Source organism: Anabas testudineus, chromosome 8 (assembly GCF_900324465.2).
Source record: "Anabas testudineus chromosome 8, fAnaTes1.2, whole genome shotgun sequence".
In the NCBI taxonomy this organism is placed as follows: Eukaryota; Metazoa; Chordata; class Actinopteri; order Anabantiformes; family Anabantidae; genus Anabas; species Anabas testudineus.
Genome location: NC_046617.1, coordinates 7,459,880 through 7,480,135, shown reverse-complemented (window position 1 = coordinate 7,480,135; position 20,256 = coordinate 7,459,880). Strand labels below are relative to the sequence as shown.

General features: G+C 42.3%; 1 protein-coding gene and 2 non-coding genes across 3 annotated transcripts; 2 read left to right on the top strand and 1 right to left on the bottom strand.

Annotated features, from left to right (window-relative positions):
* Positions 1–363: 363 nt before the first annotated feature.
* On the top strand, positions 364–19,863 carry kcnh6a (potassium voltage-gated channel, subfamily H (eag-related), member 6a). Its single transcript, XM_026363955.1, has 16 exons — positions 364–439; positions 2,709–2,939; positions 4,376–4,525; positions 4,765–4,868; positions 5,522–5,813; positions 6,438–6,640; positions 12,723–13,148; positions 13,460–13,877; positions 13,958–14,157; positions 15,109–15,361; positions 15,933–16,126; positions 16,323–16,422; positions 16,534–16,749; positions 17,610–17,793; positions 18,355–18,562; positions 19,105–19,863. The coding sequence occupies exons 1-16, from the start codon at positions 364–366 to the stop codon at positions 19,384–19,386; spliced, it is 3,537 nt and encodes a 1,178-aa protein (XP_026219740.1). The 3' UTR covers positions 19,387–19,863.
* On the top strand, positions 14,302–14,373 carry trnac-gca. Its single transcript has one exon. It is a non-coding gene; the product is annotated as a tRNA-Cys (tRNA).
* Positions 17,825–17,896, bottom strand: trnac-gca. Its single transcript has one exon. It is a non-coding gene; the product is annotated as a tRNA-Cys (tRNA).
* Positions 19,864–20,256: the final 393 nt, after the last annotated feature.

Here is a 20,256-nt window from a genome sequence, read left to right as displayed (position 1 = left end):
TTTTCTCCACAACTTCTCCTCAAACTGGTTCCATCACTGAGTAGCGGACTCTGAACCGGAGTGTTTTCTTTTTCTAGGTTAAGTTGTGCTGCTTGTGCTTTTGTAGCACCCCAGTCTACTTTTTTTTTATATATTATCAGCGTGCAACATCCCGCATCTGCCATCGCCCTGGCAACCAGCCCCCCTCTCCATCCTTCTCCAGCTCTTCATCCCTCACCATCAGCTGCGTCCTCCGGCTGGCAGCAGACCGTTTTCTTCAGTGGCGGCGCACTGAGATCTCTGAATATCTGTTTTGTTTGTTTTTTATTCATCAGATAATTGTAAGGTTCATGTGTCGGAGAAGTCTTTTATCTCAGCACCAAGATGCCAGTGAGACGCGGTCATGTTGCTCTCCAGAACACCTACCTGGACACTATCATCAGGAAATTCGACGAGCAAAGTAAGTGCACATGAAATGACCATGTGGTGCTGTCAAAGTGGGGACACAGAGTTTACCTCCGTCATGCTGATTATAAAACAACTGAAAATGTTGCTGTGTGTTTTTTCACCTGCCCAGCCAAGTTAGGTCATTTTGACAGTGCTTAATTAAAGGTCTAATGTTTTACTTGTATGATAAAGTTGTATCCTTGAACAGGTGTTCAAATAAAATAGGGAGGTCAGTTTACTTTTTGCTTCCCTTTGTAGAAAAACTGAGTAATAATGTTCCCAGTCTCTGAGAAATGAGTTGTTATAATAGAGCACATATGGTACAGGGTTGGATGTACTTTTACACAAAATAGGATAAAACCATGCTTCATTGGTAGCAACTTGTAATTTCGTTTGTACATTTCTTGTATTAATTAAAGATATAATAATATTGTGTGATCACAGGTAGAGTTGTTTTAGATTTTTTTAAATTTGAATGTTGTTTCTAAACAGGTGGCGGACTGATTTTCTTTTGTGTGTCACTAAAATATCTTGTGTGATGGACGCCTGCTGCTCCTTTTATCTTTGAGGGTTATTGTACCTGCATGCATGTTTGTTTGTTTGTGAGTGCTCACTGGATGCTTTACATTATGTTCCATTAGCTCATATATTCCACAGGCTGCACAAGCAGCCAGTGAGGGCTGTGATACAACACAGATGTTGCATCGCCTGTCTTCTTTTGACAAAAGCTTCATTTTCATCTCCCTTTTCCCAAATTTCATCAATTTTAGTCCATTTATTTTAGTCTTGGTACGTTTCCCCGTTTCCTAAGTGAACTTCTTAGTGTGCACAGCGTGAAGACTGAAAATAACTCGAACACTGACCCGACATGACAAAATAGTTTGATTGCTGATTTGATCTGAGGCCACAGCTTGAATCGGTGAAGCTCCTTCGAGAAAGCTCTGTTATGTAAAGCCTCTACTGTATGTCCCCAAATGTGTGCACGCTCAACCAAGTGCACGACCAGGTGAGCGCACGTGCCACAGTAGTGCTGCTTAGCAACGGTGTGACGATCAGTGTTTCCGCTTTGAGCCCCAGATAACGACTTTGGACAGGATGTGCTTTCCACCAGTGGAGCTCACCCATTTACTTTAAAGGGAGAGACTGAGAGAAGAGTCCCCTCCTCTCATGTGTGCGGACAAACAGTGAGAGCTGTTTAACCCAGTTCCACCACAGGATAATAAAAGGGCCAGTCACAGGGTGCGAGGTTATGTATGTGCCTTCATTCACCTCATTGAACTCTCCCATTAGCAGCCTTCGAACAAACCTGCCCTAATTCACTTCATGGTGGACAGTGTTTTTGGCTCAGTGGCCGTACGTTACAATCAGCAGTAACAGGCACTGGATGGTATATGAGACAGGAATTACTAAAACTAAAGATTTTATAATCCCCGAGTAACTTGGAGACTCTCATCATCGTTTTGACCTGACACTGTTCAGCCACAGTGATTCTCACACGATGAGAGTAATGATGGTCAGTCCACTCCTAAAAGTATTTTATTCATGAGCTGGTATTAATAAAAACTTAAATTTTGGTTGGAGGTAATTACCCAAATACATTGCATACATAAATTGCATTAAATCACATTTTCACAAAATGTTAAACACAGAAAAGTAACTACACAGCATATAGGGACAACAATTAATCAGAATAATAGCGAGTTACACAATGTACGTGGATAAGAATATTGGAAACAGGCTCTAATTTGGACAGAAGTCAACTGCCTATAAATTCCCAAAGGTGACGTGAGAGCAGGAGTGACGCCACAGAGGTTCTTATGTTAAAATGCCCACCTGCTCCTCCTCGGTCCCCTGGGAGAAATTGTGATGCTAATACGATTAGCACCATGGAAAGGTGGACTGCATTATTTCCACTTCAGCTGATTGCTGAGTGAAGAAGAGGAAGAGTTGTTCATTATAACGGGACACCTAATCAGGTACAAAGCCATGCAGAGGATTTTGAAGCCTGTACTTAAGCTTATTTGATTAAACCTTAAACAGTCTAATTACTTAAAATGGTCAAATGCAATAAGGAAAATTAAAAGTTTTGGTCACTAGCTGGATCAAATGGGATTACTTTACCCAGGCAGCAAATACTGTAGAAAGCAAAGTATAAAACAATTATGACGACATTCCACCAACTAATTAAATATTATGCTAAAGATTCATATAGTTTTTCCATAGAAGAGCATAAAAAGTTTGTGGAGCTATAAAATAAAGCTGGATTCCTCCTTTCCTGTCAGGTCGTAAGTTTCTGATCGCCAATGCCCAGATGAAGAACTGTGGCATCATCTACTGCAACGAAGGCTTCTGCCAGTTGTTTGGCTTCACCAGGGCAGAAATAATGCAGCAACCCTGCACGTGCCAGTTTTTGGTGGGACCCGGCACCATGAAGAGCGCCCTGGCCCAACTGGCACAGGCCCTGCTTGGCTCAGAGGAACGCAAGGTAGAGATTCTCTACTACTCTAAGGAAGGTAAGACAGGAGCCTTTAAATGTGTTCCCCGTAACATTTCTGGTGTGAATAAGTTCAGGCTGCACAGCCGCTTTCAGAGTTCCTGACTAAACGTTCTCAGATTGAAATGAAATCTCAGATACACAGTAAACTCTCTGTGATCAGTCATCACAGCCAGCTCAGGGTTTTGTAATCAGGTTTTAAATCACACTGTGAGTTCTTGTCACAGCATCATTTTCCTAATCTCTTCCTTCCTATCAATGCACATTTTATTTGCTTCTCTTGTACTTGTACTACATGTTGATTTGCTGTAACCTCCTCCCCTCCCCTCCCTCCTGCATCACCTTTACCGTGATTTCTCTCCTCTACCTTTATTCACCTCTGCAAAACACAGATTTCTAGAAACATTATCTGCACACAGAATTTTAATCATGGTTTTATTTAAACTGAAAATACAAAGCAATAGTTTACTGACGTTGACGTTTAAACTTTTAATCCACAGTTCATTGCAGTGAGCTTTTTTCTCTTTTTAAAGCTTCATTGCTTCTTCACTTTTTGATTTAAGCTTAATGCTGCTACCAGTTGGAGGCTGACCTGTGTTGACTGCATTTTGCTCTGTTGATGTCTCTCACCTTTGAATTCCTTTCTCACTTAATTATCCTTCACTGCTGGCACAAACATAAATGACTCTGGATGATCACAGTAACCCACCGTAAACCCAAACACATTTACTGTCTACAGACAGACATACACATACATGATACATACACACACACACACACACGTCTTTTGTTACTTTGGACATTTGGGCATGAGGCGTGCAGCGTAGAGAGCTGTTGTCATGGAAATGCAATCAGCCTGCCAGCTCAAATCAGCTAAGCATCTATTTGTTTTGTCTCCCGCTTCCTACTGAGCCCTGTACTGTGAACAGGCAGAAAGATTTTTGAGCAAGTTGATAAAGCGATTCAGATCGGCTGTGCAACTCTCACAGGCTTCTCTTTACATCCAGAAGAAGTGTTTGTCAGAGGTTTCACAGGCTAGATGTGTGAATGGGACTGAATGCAGGCACTCAAGTGTGGTTAGATGTATGTTTCTGTGTGTGTGTGTGAGTGTGCGTATGTCTGATTTGCCCTATCGCTCAGTTCTATTTTTATACCACACTGATTGCAGTGTGAAGTTAGACCTGACGGAAGTGTTGCTCATTTAGCCTTTAGTGTTCCTCCTTTTTCCCCTCCAATTCTCTCAGCATTTCTTTCGCTCCCCCCTGTGGCTTCCTCCCCCACTAGCCTCTCTTAAAAGCATGGCATCATAAATAAAGATCAGACAGCCGTGACAGCCGTAGTGGGTGTGTGTGGTGCGGGGGGTGGGGGTGGGGAGGTATGGCACCGTCAAAGAACATAGAGGTCATAGGTTCAAATCGAGGTTTTCAGCTTTCCTTTTGATGTCTGTGTCTAAAGGGACCTGCAGACCCTGCCTGGTGGACATCATCCCCGTAAAGAACGAGGAGGGCCTCGTCATCATGTTCATCCTCGACTTTCAGGAGTTGACGGATCCTTCTCTCAAAAAATCAAGCCTCAAGCAGAGAGTGATCCAAGGATGGATTTACTGTAAAGACTTTGACATTTGTTTTAATCTTTGAAAATATGAAACATATTTAGGTTCATTAGTAATTAAACTAAACGTGGTGTTAGTGTTTAGCCATGAACATAGTAGAATTTACCAATTAACTCACTTACCTCAGTAAAATGCAGCCAAACCCTGATCCAGATATACAAGTGTATATCACAGATATAACTTCACATATATTGTTGGTAATAAAATAATTCTTCTCTCTCTTCTACCTCAGGTCAGAACCGCAGGCTGAAGATGAGGTTGCCGGTGCTGCGTTCAATGAGACGACCTTCACTTTCCAAAGATCAGTTTGAAGGAGTGGTTGTGGACTATCTGCAGGTGAGGTGGTGTGCACACACACACAGAGCACACACACACACACACACAGGCAAGAGATCGAACAATGCACAATGTGGCTGCAGGTTCTGAACCCTGTGCAAAAAATAATAATAATGCTCTGTTCATGCACTGAATACATTTTTCAGCTCACTCACAAAACAAACTGCTCGTACAGCCTCTACACTGACACTTAACAAAAAAACAAATAATACTCAAATCATGTAGTGGCACCAAAACCCTATGTTGGTGTGGGGTTTTTATATTTGAAACAATAATTGAAATATACAGTCTGCACAGTCACATGTTGGTAATCTACAATATGGGACTAAAACGTACTATTTCACTCAGAAGTCAGTAAATTCAAGAGAAAGGAGATCATATTTGTCTGTTCTGTTTAGATGAATCTCTACTTATGTAAAACTACTTCCTGACAGTATCCATACCTGACACTGCGTTTACCAAACCAGGATAAGTCACGTTTAAAATTCTTTGGCAGGGTTGAGATATTGGTGTCTGTTACAGGTCTACTTTCTGTTTCAAGTAGATAAGCAAATAAGACATTCAGAAAATAAAACAATGAAACAGAAAATACTGTATTACGTATACTGGTGTAATTAGGATTTAATTTTTGTTTTGTTTTTTTTGCTTGACAGCCAAACAGCGAGGAAGTCCCATTGAAAGAGTTTCGGATTCCATCCAAAGAGAGCTGCATGCAGTCGGAGACAGAGGCTCTGATAGAGCAGGACCTGGATCCCCCCTCTCCTCCAGCCCAGCCCTCCACCAAGAGACGCTCACTTCTGACCGACCGGTTGGACCCTGGAGTTGCCTTCTCGTTACCTCGGAGCTGTTCACGGGACAGTGTGCGCAGCCTTCGACGTGCCTCGTCCCTGGATGACATAGATGGCATGAGGGCTGAATGGAGTGGGGACCCCCTAACCAACAGCAGTGAGTGTCTGAGTTGGATGCCATCATGGACTTGAATTAATGCTTAGTGATCATGTAAATTGACATTTACTTGATCTTAGTGGACACCTGCCGGCCAATAAGAACGCGTATTTGTTATAACACATAAACACTAATCAAATAAAATGACAAAAAACTGCAAGCAGCTGATTACCACCATAGTTCACTGTAATAGAGCGACAGCACCCATAGCAGAGTAAGCACTGTTGTGTGCACGTGGAGCTGCCGGATTTTTCTTTCAGCAGAGACACACTAATCAATCCCTCTGTCGGTACACGTGCGTGTGATTGTGCATGCGTGTGAGGACCTGAGTTAAAATTGCAAATCACCGCACATCTGGCCTCCTCTTCTCCCGGGGGAAATACTTTGTGAGGACTCTATGTTTTTTTGTGCAGGATGCAGGTTGCGTTGATACTCTGGACTCTCTCACTGTCTGTCACATTTCACCGTATCTTTATGTCCATCTGTGTCTTTGAGGCTGAGGGGAAATGCAGTCTGTCCTCATAAAAATAATTAGTACCTAATTACATCTATACTGTATTTGTTATCTGCATGCTTCAGTCCACACATTTCCCTTTAATTGCCTATGTTGCCCCTCTCCTGTAGATCTAAAGCCCAGCGCTCTGAACTCCACATCAGACTCAGACCTGATGAGACATAGGGCGATCGGTCGCATCCCTCAGGTTACACTGACCTTCGGCTCCGACCGGATGAGACCTCCTTCACCCACCGAGATTGAAATCATTGCGCCTAGCAAGATTAAAGACCGAACACAGAACGTCACAGAGAAAGTCACTCAGGTCACACAGGTAGGATCAATCTTTTATCATCACAGGGGAAAAAAGTGACAACGACTTCTGTCTGACTTCTCTTTTCACTTCAATCACTTTCTGATCACAAATGCCACATTCCTTGTTGTTGGCTACCACCTGAATCGCTGTGTGAAAATTTAATTAGACTCATGGCTTGAATGAAAAAGACCAATGTTTACGTCCTATTGCTTGGATATGCCTGCACCCATAAGATGACTAGCAAGTATGGAGTGTAGTGGAAAAGGAAAGCTGAAACTACAGCACGTGTGTTTCTATAAACTGCCCAATTCAAAGATACACTGCAATTTTCCCTTGTTTTTTTTTTTATGTAAGTCATGTTTCTCCTCCGGTCATCTCGTTCGGGTCGTTGACCATTATTCTAGTTGATCTCTTGGCGACGTCACCTCCACTCATGGTGTCTGCACACATATAGTTCAGACAATGAAGTCTATAAAAGGTATTTGCTTCTGGTTCGCTGGAGATGCTAAAAGACATCTGCAGTCACAGGGTGAAAGTGTGAAAGAATAATCTCACCTGAGGTGTGACAACTATGGCACCAGCAGCAGAACACGCTCATCAGCCACCTGTCATCACACTATGGTGTCCCTGTGCACATTGTGGAGCACCATTATCTCTCACACGAGAGCGGAGAGAAGGACCACAACGGAAAAATACTACAATACGAGCTTGAAGGACAGACATAAAATTCTGACATAATTCAGATTCAGGATGGTTCCTAGATGAGGTTTAATTTCAGAAGATCCTTCTGTTTGCAGAGTTCCTGTTTTCATAAAACTCAAAGTAGCACATAAAAAACGGTGTGTTCTGTAATATCACATTAACCCAGTTTATCTCTGGGGTTTCTACAATGTTTAGCTGGCTGTCTTTCTGGATAGGTTGTGTTTTTGGCCACATCTATTTGTTTCTTGCAGAGAGCAGGTTATCTGATATCTGTGTTCATGGACTTCAGTGTGAAATACTGAGCCATGAGGAACAAGTGATCACATAGACATCTGTAAAGCACTTTGTGGTTGGTTCATTTTACAAGGAGCGGGTTGTCTGATAATCTTCAAGACTGATGTCAAACGTGGAGCGCCTCTGTTCAGGTGTACATGCATTAATCTGCCAGAACTCTTCAGCACACTGTGCAATGCAACCAAATCCCATTTTGCTGAATTACACTACTTATCCATTTATGTGTGGCTCTGTTAACAGGATGTACCACACATTTGGGCTAACGACAGCTGGCATTGGCTTTAGATAATAAAAGGCACGGCACGGTGAAGGTATGAGTTCTCTGGGTGCCTTCTCTCATGGGACTTTTAGTAGAATGCTATTTGCACAGTACTATTATATATATGACTGCTTTGTGACTGAATGATGCCTTGGTGGTAGTGTTGAGATCTCACTTCTTCACAGCAGGAGGCAGAGTGGTATCGACAGCCGGCTGTGAATCACTGTACAATGTGGAAGCAATGTGGCCCTGGAAAGAAAAAAAAAAGACTGGACCAACAGAAGGCCATCTGAACAGCCTGGCGGATCGCTTGTTATCTTGAGTCCGCTGACGTCATGTACAAGTTTGAAGAAAAAGTTAACGTTCCTCTGTGTTAATGCTGCAGCGGTGTGTTTGTCTGCTGCTCAGCAGGGTTCGTGATACGTTTTGTTATGTTTCTGTTGGAAGGCAGAGTGCGTTCATTACTGCTATCTGCCTCTGATGCGTCATCCGTTTAGAGACCACACACGATCTTCCTCGGGTCTTCCATGTACTACTTGACAATAAAGGTGATAAAATAATGATTAATACATTTTTAGCTCAGATATTTTCACTTGTTTTCAGCTTTTCAGTGGTCCTATATTTGGCTTCAGATGTGATAAAAATTGAAAATCTCTTTTTTTCCAGGTAAATCCTGTTTTTTTTTCTGCATCTCTAACATGTTTTAGTGTGATTTTTTTATTTTTTATCACACCTTGTAAAAAAGTTCTTTATTGAAATATATGAATATCCAGATATTAGTCATTTCAAAAGTTTAACTAGTGGACACAAGATAACTCGTAATTTACTGTAAAGCGAATTCTTAATGTAACTTACACCATACATGTGTAAGTTGAGTAGTAAAAACACATCTTTTTAGTTTTCAGTAGACTTGGTGTTGTCTCTGCTTGTTCTTTGGCTTGGATCTACCTACTTGCCATTGTTTTACTGACAGTCTGAAGTATTGTTGAATCTATCTATCTGCTGTATCTAATGGCAGATGGAAACTCTGCAGCGAAGCTACCAGGGACTGTGTGGGTGTGTGAGGGGGATTACAGACTGTCTGTGAAGTTGTCTGGGGGAGTGCAGTGGGGTTCTGGTGAGATGTAGTTATGAAAGCGAGTAAAAAGGGCGGCAGCAATGAGGTATTGAGCGGCGCTCGTTGGCTTGACGCTGCCTGTGACCTTGGCCTCTGGAGCTAATGGAAGCAGAGGGCTTGCTCTTTGTGTAACCTCCAGCCGCCCTCTAAATCACGCTGCAGTGCCCATCTTGTGCCAGCATTAGTACATAGTATTTAGAAGTGGGGTCAAAGGTAAACGTCAAGTCCTTCAGGTCAGATTTAAAGTCGCAGTAATTATTACTGGTACTATGCTGGAACTTTATATTAGAGGTCGAGCAGCGAAGCCCATACACATTTTCTAAAGAATTATCATGTTGGTTACTTACTAGCGTTGCTTTTCTTATGCTACATTGTGAAATAAAAGTTTTCTCGTCTTTATAATTGGATTTCGACTGGCACCTTACAAAAAGGGAAATGAAGGTTGCCATTGATCTTTGTTCATATTGATTTGTCTGCATAACATGAAGCACACAGTGTGACTGACTAGACTGTAGCTTGTAAGAGACACATTACTGTAGAAAAGCCCCAGTACACGACAGCTAGCATTGTGTGTGTGTGTGTGTGTGTGTGTGTGTGCTGTGTGTGTGTGTGTGTGTGTGTGTGTGTGTGTGTGTGTGTGTGTGTGTGTGTGTGTGTGTGTGTTTTTGGGAAAGTGAAAGAATGCTGGTGCCCCCTGGCTTTGAATGTGTGAACCGGGAACAAAGTCTTGATGTGCTGTAGTTTTACAAGTTAGGACAGTGATTTCATGTTTTCGTGATTTCATTTGATGTGTGCAGTATGGAACCAGGCTCATTTTTACAACGAACTTCACTCCAGACATGCTAATAAGAGATTTGATTAAAGTCTTTATTCTAAAGCAGCCATTTCTATTAAAAAGATTATTCTAACTAACTGTCCTCGCGCATGTTTAATTAAAATTCTGTGAAATAAATGTGCGATAAATACTACAGTCGTGGTTAAAAAAGTACGTCAAGCCTATGTCATTACCAGTTGTTGAGCACCAGCCGAGGAGGAGGAGCTGTCATTCACGGAGCTGTAGATATCTTTTATGATTGTGAGAGGATCTCCCAGTGAGGGCTGGGCTACAGTCAGGGAGGATGAGGGAGGGAGATATAGATGGATGGACTGAGGTTGCCTCCTCCCACCCTCTCTCTTAGTCTTAGTTTTCTCCTACTGTTTACCCTGTCGTATGCGTCAGCATGAGCTTCAAGCAGAAACTTCAGCCCGTGAGTACTTTGCAATGTGCTTGTTAAACTCGTCATTTCCCTGTTTGTACATCCTCTCCTTGTGTCTTCATCTTCCACCTCGCCTTCCTGCTTCCTCACCGTAACTACACAGGTGAACGTCGGCAGCTTTATCCATATTGAACCCCTGCAGTGTCACCTTGCTAAGGTCATGTTTATGGACAATTGCTCTGTCAGCATTTTAACTTTGAGTTGTTCTTGCTTAAAGTTTACCGAAGAGGTTTGTAAGCACAGAATGGGTGTTGCTCTTAGGTGTATAGCGGAATAAGTGAAATAAGACGAAGAAGAATAAAACTGAAAAGTCTAATTTGTCAAAAGAAACAAAGATAACTGCAGAAAAATGCATATAATAAGTTATACATGAAGGAGTGTGCACTTTGCATTGTAACTTCACTCAAAGGGAGAGATACCTTTTTCTTTTCATAGTCAATAAACAACACTATTCTTATGATTTTCTACTAATGCACATAAAGTGGCAATTTTATAAATTGGACACTGGTGAATGTTATTCTATGCTGTTTAATATTTAAGCTTCCCTTTTGCAATGTCAGAGTTGTGACTGTTGCGTGCAAACTAGTGTTGGTAGTTGCTCTCTGGTCGTCATCACGAAACAGAACTGTGCCCAACATCAATAACTTAAAATTTCTTGGATGAGTGAACCTTTGCTCGTGTGTTTACATTCTCATTGCTGTTCTCATCTGTTCGTGCTCAGTTGCTGACACACAAATGAGAGCCACAGGTTGTTGTGTGATAATAATTCAGTGACTCCTGAGTGGTTTTCCACCTTTTCCTCGTTTCTCAATATTGTACACTGTCTGGTTGATTTACAGATTTATGGGGCTGAAACCAGCCACAGTTATGGATAAATATACAAGCCTTGGTTATTTCCAGTGAAGATGTGAACGTCATTTTTATTTATTTATTTTTCACCAAATATGACCAAGTAGAAATTTAGTAGCTTTTAAAAGTAGAACTATTTTTAGTCACTGTTTTCATCTTAGATGGGAAATTGGAAAGAGGCAGCATTTTGGCATTTATAGTCTAAATAGATGTTTGTCATAAAAGTCTGGCTTCTTTTATCATTGTGACTATGACCATAATTGTACAAACTATAATGCATATGAGGGTCTAACAACTGACAGAGTTCTGACTTTGTAGTTAACAAGAATTAACAAAAATCACTCTGTGTGGCATGTAATCGATGCCAGCTCTTTTTCTGGCCTACAATTGACTAGAGCATTAGTAGGAGAGGTCAAATGGACAAAACAGGATCACGTGGTGGGACAAAGGCAGGTAAAGCTAAAGTGGTCTCCTTAAAAGAGCAGTTAGAGCTTTGACGTAGAGGAGTGCCTGTGGAGCGAAGAGGTCTATAAAGAGATTCTGTCAGAGTGGAGTTTGTGTCTAAGTCTGTGGTTTTACTGCAATAAAGTGATGCAGGGGAGGCGATGGCTGCTGCACAACAGGCAGGTTGGACTGAGGACGGTGTGGAGGAGCCTCCTCCTCTGTTGCTGCGGTCGACACCAGGATGAGAACCTGGATATGGAAGCTCTTGTTGTGGTACCGGTCAGTGAGATCTTAATAAACCTTGCCTTTCTGACTACATCACTGTTATCTTACAGTTGTATGTTGGTTTGCCTGTTCAGGGTCAGTCAGTAAGTTAGTGGAGTTTTGCATATTGGTTTATTTTGCCTCAGTTAAAGCAGGAGATGTTTCTGTTCTTCTTGCTACACTAAAGATTTAGCGTACACTATAAATGGACTGAGTGTGTTGTGCTTAGGGTCCTGACATGGTGTGACATCACCAAATATTTTCTCTACTCAAATATGCAGCTATTTTCATTGTGAATATTCTGGAGGTAATCAGGACATTTGTGTTACTTCATGCTAAGTAACACGAAATACATGTTTTGTTTGTTACATATAAGTGCCTAATTTGTTCTGTTTTATGCTTTTGTACAGGTTTGCATGAAATGTGTTTATCTGTCAGACATTGCTTTTAAATTTGGGGATGTGGTCCAGTGTCTATATTGATTTAGACCAACATTTAATCTATTGTAAAGCGAATTACTGCTGCTGATGATAAGTCAACATTTCCTGCTTTCTGCAGCTCAAAACATTTTTTGATGGATGAAGCAGCTGCAACAAGAGTTTGCATTAACAACACATTCAAATGACACATATTCTTACATCTTTACTGGTGATTTAATATAATAAAATAACTGTACTGTTTATGTGGGGTACAATACATAAAAATTAAATTCTATCCTCATATATCCTCGATGTGTTTGCCAAAGCACTGTGCATTTTAATATTCTCATCTCTTAACAAATAATGGACAAACCTAACCTAAGACTCTTTTGTCCTTTCTGAAAAATAGGTTTCATGAATTAACCTATTTTTAATTCACTCCTAATAAAACTAACTAAGCACTAACATCTTCTCTGACCTTTCCTGTTGTCCTCAGGTGTTGTCCCTTGGTGCTGATGTGCTGCCAGAGTACAAGCTTCAGGCCCCACGCATCCACAGATACACCATCCTTCACTACAGCCCCTTCAAAGCGGTGTGGGACTGGGTCATCCTGCTGCTAGTCATCTATACCGCCATCTTCACGCCATACTCGGCTGCCTTCCTGCTCAATGAGGTGGAGGAGGAGCGGAGGAGAAAATGCGGCTACACCTGCAACCCGCTCAACGTGGTGGACCTGGTTGTGGACGTCATGTTCATCGTGGACATCCTCATCAACTTCAGGACCACCTACGTCAACCACAACGATGAGGTGGTCAGTCACCCAGGACGCATCGCACAGCACTACTTCAAGGGCTGGTTCCTCATCGACATCGTGGCCGCCATCCCCTTTGACTTGCTCATATTCCGCTCCAATTCAGAGGAGGTGAGAAAGAAATAATAGTTCACTAATTGGTTAGTTTATTATGGTGTTTCACAAACTCAGCTTGCAAGATTTTAATTTGTGAGATGTAGAGGTGTAGAGCTGAGTCTCTGGTCATCAAACTGTTTATTTGTAAGTTTGGGTTTTGCTCAAGTGTTATAACATTTTAGATGTCACTTCATTGCATGCTAACACTTACCATACAAGTTTTATTTATCTATTATAATAAGGATATGTCACTGCTTTTTTTAATGTTGCACAAAGGCTTGCTAATGTTGACAGTCACTAATATTAAGGCTGCCTCCATCCTCCAGCCGCAGACGACTACTCTGATCGGATTACTTAAAACAGCCAGACTACTGAGGTTGGTGCGAGTGGCCAGGAAGTTGGACCGTTACTCAGAGTATGGAGCAGCCGTTCTGTTCCTTCTCATGTGCACCTTTGCCCTCATTGCTCATTGGCTGGCATGTATCTGGTACGCCATCGGCAATGTAGAGCGCAATGGCTCTTCCCGCATCGGAGGCATGAAGATTGGCTGGTTGGACAACCTGGCTGACCAGATTGGTAAACAGTACAATGACAGTGACATAACCTCAGGCCCCTCCATCAAGGACAAGTATGTTACCGCCCTGTACTTCACCTTCAGCAGCCTGACCAGTGTTGGTTTTGGGAACGTCTCACCCAACACCAACCCAGAGAAGATCTTCTCCATTTGCGTGATGCTGATTGGCTGTGAGTAGTGTCAAATCTGAATTCTCTTACACTTGTCATAGTCTGAACATGTTAAAATACTGAGTTTCTTTCCTGTGCAGCTCTGATGTACGCCAGTATCTTTGGGAACGTGTCAGCTATTATTCAGAGACTGTACTCTGGCACCGCCCGCTACCACACCCAGATGCTGCGGGTCAAAGAGTTTATACGATTCCACCAGATCCCGGGAGGCCTGAGGCAGAGGCTGGAGGAGTACTTCCAACATGCCTGGTCCTACACTAATGGCATTGACATGAATGCTGTAAGTCCTGGTGACATTCTGTGTTAGTTTTGTAGTTGATGAGTAGAGTAGAAGTTTTTTTGCTGTTTTGTTTTTTGTTTAGACCTGACAAAAAAAAATCCTTTTGCTAGTTCATGTCTTGCATCAAAAGCTGCATTTGAATGTGGGGGTATAGCTCAGTGGTAGAGCATTTGACTGCAGATCAAGAGGTCCCTAGTTCAAGTCTGGGTGCCCCCTGTGACTCATGTGATCTTTTTGTTAACATAATCCCAAAGCACAATAGTTATACTAAACATTCAGCGGGAACCGATAGAAGACATAATCATGCATCTTTTTTTCTTTATACTGTAAATTTCTCAATTTATGATACATCTCTAGGCTAATAATAAAAAACAATAATAACGTTGAATTCTATTTTCAAAAATCAATAAAAATCACAAGATAAAAGATAGACAGGATAAAATGGAATTTAAAACTTAATAAATTACAAATACAATGGCATAAAAACTGAAATAATAAAGAAGAGGAGTCTGAGTGGTCTGTGCTACTCAAAATATTTTACTACCCACTAATAGATGAACAATGACATGGACAAAAAAACATAAACAGCTTTATAGGGGTCCCACGTTCAACCGTGGGTGCCTCCTTTCTCATTTAAACTTGCACATGAGAGTTTCCACAGTGGTTGCTACGTTCGGAGACCCACTTTTTAGTGATGATGTGCGTCATATTGCGGCTTGGAGCTGCCTGCTGACAGCAGCAGAGCATGACGCAGCCAGAGAGCAGCATTAGTGCCTGCCAATTCAATGTGAGAATAGATAATCACTTGGAGCTGCTGTCCTTCGTGCCACGCCTGAATCAATCTGACACATTGCTCTCCTTCTCTAACCCCTGACATTCTTTTTTGCATCCCTATGTGTTGCTTCTTTTACATTTATTTGATTTCACCTTTTGCCCTCTGTTGTCCTGCAGGTTTTAAAGGGTTTCCCCGAGTGCCTGCAAGCTGACATCTGCCTCCATTTGAACCGCACCTTGCTGCAGAACTGCAAAGCCTTTCGAGGTGCCAACAAAGGCTGTCTGCGGGCTCTGGCCATGCGATTCAAGACCACCCACGCACCGCCAGGTGACACTCTGGTCCACAGTGGCGATATACTCACCGCTCTCTACTTTATTTCCAGAGGCTCTATAGAGATCCTTAAGGACGACGTGGTGGTGGCCATATTGGGTAAGGTTCAAGCCATGATGGAGGCCGCACTTACTCACACTATGGAGTGATTATAGTCATTATCAACTGGAGTTTAGATTAATTAACTTAAAGTAATGATTTAACACTCATTTCAATTAACCACAAAACCTAAATTGTATAAAATTTTTCAACAATGGCTACAAAAAAGCACAAATTGAATGATTGTATTAATATTCTGTTTGTTCTGCGAACCTCTTGTCTCTTCCCCACACACACACACACACACACACACACCTCTCTGTGTGTTGCCAGAGGTGTTTGGGCACGGCTCCACTTCCATTCCACAGTGGCATTGATCATCAATAGGTCCAGCTCTTTCATCCATGCTACATAGGTCATTTCTTTTCCAGCTGTGTTTGAGGGGGCCATTAACAGCTGAGGATCGGTGTCACTGTTGTGCTTTGTTTTTCTTTTCTTTTGGATCACATTCACCCATCAAAATGTTGTCAGTAAACTAATTGCTCTTTTGCTAGCAGTGAGTTCTTTACTTGTTCAAACATATTGATTTACGTTTAACCTTGATGTTTCTCTTTTGTTGTGGTTTGTTTAGGAAGGAATGATATCTTTGGTGAGTCTATCAGTCTGTATGGACGACCAGGGAAGTCCAGCGCTGACGTCAGGGCTTTGACCTACTGTGACCTTCACAAGATTCAGAGGGACGACCTGCTGGAAGTGCTAGACATGTATCCCGATTTCGCTGACATGTTCTGGAACAACTTGGAGATCACCTTCAACCTGAGAGATGTGAGTGCCACCAGAGGGCAATTCCACACACTGTATTTGTACTGCAACACTGTGTGTGTTTTTCTGTAAGAGAAATTAAACATTAAAATCAAATCAATATTTTGTATTGTTTGAGTGATGTTTGTTTCTTTATGATAGACCTTTAAGCGTGACATCAGGTGTGTATTTCTGAATTACTGAAGCTGATATGTATCAGGCAGATCGAGTAAACCAGCCAACCCCGAGCAGAGACTCTGAATGTGGCTACCGCCGGTCGAGGCATCGGAGAAGCTCCTTGCGGCGGCGAAACCGACCAGGTGAGTGAGTGAGGGGCAGGGCTGACGCTGGTTAACACGTTTCTGTATGTTTCTATTAGATTTCTCTTCATAATTTCTTTTCCTTTCTGTTCTGTAAATCTGCTGTCAAAGACGGGATGGACCGTGAGGGCTCTTACCCAGATCAGTCCTGTGCAATTGTGCACCACCGCCGGGGCACCCATTGGGAAGACCTTTGCAGCAGCGCTAGTATCTGTTCACAATCTAGTGATGAAGAGATGAAGCCCACTGGACAGAGCAAGGGGGAACTGTACTCCCCCGGAGGTGACACCAGAGACTATCTTCCAACAGGAGGCCCACCATACTCTGGTAAAGACTGGGATCAAGTCCACATACAATTCCTTCATCAGTCATGTCTGTACAGTCTTCAGCAATGCAGCCTTAAAGCATTTAGAGGTGCATTGAATCATTTTTCTAATCATAATGCCTGACACCAAGATTGTTTCAGTTAGGTTTCATAAAGCCAGTTTTTCCAACAAACAAGTCTTTTTTACTTTTTTCTCCAGATGTGTTAGAGACATAATGTATTTTATGCAATTAGATAAAATTTAACTTTCATAAAATGTAATTTTTACACAGATAGCATTTGTATTCCATTTGATGACTTTCGAATGAAGTCAGGAAGAAGCGATCATGAGCTTAATCTCCCTCCTTTAGAACGCTGTAGGATCTTATTTATAACTTGGCACCAACCCTTGGTGCCAAGTTAAGATCCAATGACTTTAATTCAAGTCCACTGTCCAGGTTTTAATCTTTGTTGCATAAAACGCAACTAAATATGTCTAATCTAACCTAAAAAGGTTCAGATTAAGCAAAATATTACTGTTTAAGAAGTGTTATTATGGTTTTGCAAACTGTAAGAGTTGGCTGCAAATGATTAAATATTAATATAACATACGATTTAAAACAGTTTGATTACAAAGTACCTTTTTACACAGATCAACTGTTAGTGAATCTACAGTATGTAAAACATTAGAAAATAACATCTACAAATAAAAATAACAAAAAATATTTCAAACATCTCCTCCTATAAAGTAAAACTAAACCCAGAGTTGACTATTATTGACTGCTGTCTGTGAGGCAAATTGTCTTCTGGGGATATTAAAATTTTACACTGACAATTAAAATTTTTATGGCTGTTTTTTGTATGTGTGTGTGTGTGTGCACAGCAGCAGCCCCCATCAGCATGTCTGGCCTCTATGGATACTGGCCAGACCGCAGAGCCAGCCAGTTCTCAGAGAGCCAGCGACAACAATCATCAGTCAGAGCCACTTTCCACCATCCGCCCTGTGCTGAAGACCGGCCCAGCGAGTTGGAGTCCCGGCTGGAGCTGCTGCAGTCGCAGTTAAACAGGTGAACTGATAATATGCAGGCGACAAAAAGTAGGGGGCACCCGGATTTGAACCGGGGACCTCTTGATCTGCAGTCAAATGCTCTACCACTGAGCTATACCCCCTGCTGCTGGTAGCACTTCAAGGCAGTGCCTTTCACTATTATCCATGACTCAGTGACTACTGTTTGTTTTTGAGTCATACCTTTGCTTCCTTAAGCTCCTCACTCCCTCTCCTGCTGTGCTTGTGTTTCATCTGCAGCTGTGAGTGTGGGAACATTCATGCTGTGAATTGCACGAGTTGGAGGAGGGAAGGACAAATAAAGATAAGATAGGGTCGAGGTTGAGCAAAAAAAAAAAAAAAGAAGAAAACCCTCTGCAGAGTAATATGCTTAATATGTGTTTCCTTAACTTCCTGTCTGCTCACATGTGTATGGGAGACGGCCATAGCACAGGGAGAGCAAGAGAGAAGCCTAGTGGTCATCAGCTGAAAGAGCAGATGAGAGGACTGTATGAAAATAGTAGAAAGTGTTCAATCCAGCATCTACAATAGGTCACTGGTGTCTCCCCTTCATCCCCGCCAGGCTGGAGACCCGTATGACAGCAGATATCAATGTAATCCTGCAGCTCCTCCAGAGGCAGATGGCTCCGGTGCCTCCTGCCTACAGCGCCGTGTCGCCCAGCCCTCGTCCGTCTCACCCCACCACCCTGTACAATACCGGAGCACCCACAATCCACACTGTCCCTCCAATCCAGGCAGTACAGATGGACAGACCTGCCTCACTGCTACAGGTGCTGTGTTTAACTTTACACACACACATACACATTTTTGTATGGCTCATTGACATAATGCATTCCCTACCCCCTACTGTTAGGCCTGTTAGTAGGCCATGCTGATCTACTGTTTGAATCACATGTACTGCCTAACCCAAACCACAACAACTAACTGCCTCATTCTAAGCTTTCCCCTAACCCTAACGAAAACCTAATTCTAACACTAACCCTAAAACCTAGTCTTAACCCCCAAAATTGTTCTTTAAACCCCCTTCTATGGTTTGATGATTATGGGATGTCATATTTTGTTTTAGTTGGAATAAACATAATGAGTGTTTGCTCTTTGTGTTATGCTAAGCTAACTTTCTCTTGGCACATACTGTAGGTACTGTACAGATATGAAACCCGTATCAGTCGACTTGTAGAACTCACAAAAAAAGCAAACAACCATATTCCCCACATTGGTGAATTATTTCTATGGTTGGTAAGATTGGAGGGGTGGATCCCCACATCAAACTAGTCCAGTGTGATTCATGTTTGGTCCTTTTTTATCTTACCAGAGTCCAGAATCTGACTTAAAGCACAAATCCAAAGACTCCCTGTCCAGTGGAATCCACCTCACTGTGGCCTCTGACGACACTATGTCTATGTCACCTGAGACTGAGCCACCACATCTACCCAGTGTGGACATCACCCCACTTCAATTGTCAGGGATCCAAGAGACTCCCGGACTGCTATGTGGCAGCCAGCGCTTCCCCTCCCTCCCTGAGCACTTGGAGACCTCCACAGAGATGCTGGAGATCCAGAGGCACGTCTCCGACCCTTTGCTGCCAGGCAGTTAGAACACCAAACGCCAACAACACCCAAAAGCCCGATCCTTTGGAAAGGACAACCACATGTTCACCAGATTGTTACTTATTTCTTCCTCCCTTGAAGTCCCTTCTGTCCTGTTCAGATGCTGCTGAATAGCGTGGGAAGCCTTGGCTCCCACGTCACTGAGGGTTCAGAGTGCCACCTGTTTCTTACAGACTCAACGGCGCCCTCGCAGGCTGCTGTGGCACCCCTTCACTCCCGAGGTCCTGTGCAATGAAGAGATTATTTTCTGCCCTGCAGGGCGGAAAAACTGTGAAGCATGAATTGTCAATACGCAACCAAACATATAACTGTGTCAAGCAGTAAGTGGATCTGAAAACTACACAAACTGCATCCTAGACTGAAGAGTCCTTGGACAAAGATCACCGATATGTTTCACGTGTGCTGAATTATCTGGATTCACTTTGTATAAGACTTGCACATTCAGAGTTTTAAAAAATTGTTATCTTTTATTTGGGACTGAGTTATTTTCACACTAGGGATGTGTTGGATACATTAAGATATGTCAAATATATGTCATAATTATGAGTTTTAAAGGTTGTATACTTCACTCTTCAGCATGTTAGACATGGTCACATGGGTTCCTAAAGTACCAGATATGTCTATCTGAAAGTGCCAGCATTAGAAGAAGAGGTTCTCCTGATCATCTCGGTTCACAGTGGAGACACTGGAGGTCAAAAGCGTGATGGATGGAAAGTGTCGATCGCATACAGGCACATCGTGTCAAGACGTCCTTCACAGTTCCGACCATAAGATGACTGTAACGACTTATTTGCATTTATTTTAAACTGTGTACAATGTTTCTTGAAGCACAAATTTGTTATTTATCTTTTTTAGAT

Bases quoted from the DNA above. Each gene is read 5' to 3' on its own strand.
- kcnh6a (XM_026363955.1), top strand. From the start codon at position 364: ATGCCAGTGAGACGCGGTCATGTTGCTCTCCAGAACACCTACCTGGAC. The intron at 5,814-6,437 runs GTGAGTGTCTGA...CCTCTCCTGTAG, and splicing joins GGACCCCCTAACCAACAGCA to ATCTAAAGCCCAGCGCTCTG. The intron at 16,423-16,533 runs GTGAGTGAGTGA...CTGCTGTCAAAG, and splicing joins GCGGCGGCGAAACCGACCAG to ACGGGATGGACCGTGAGGGC.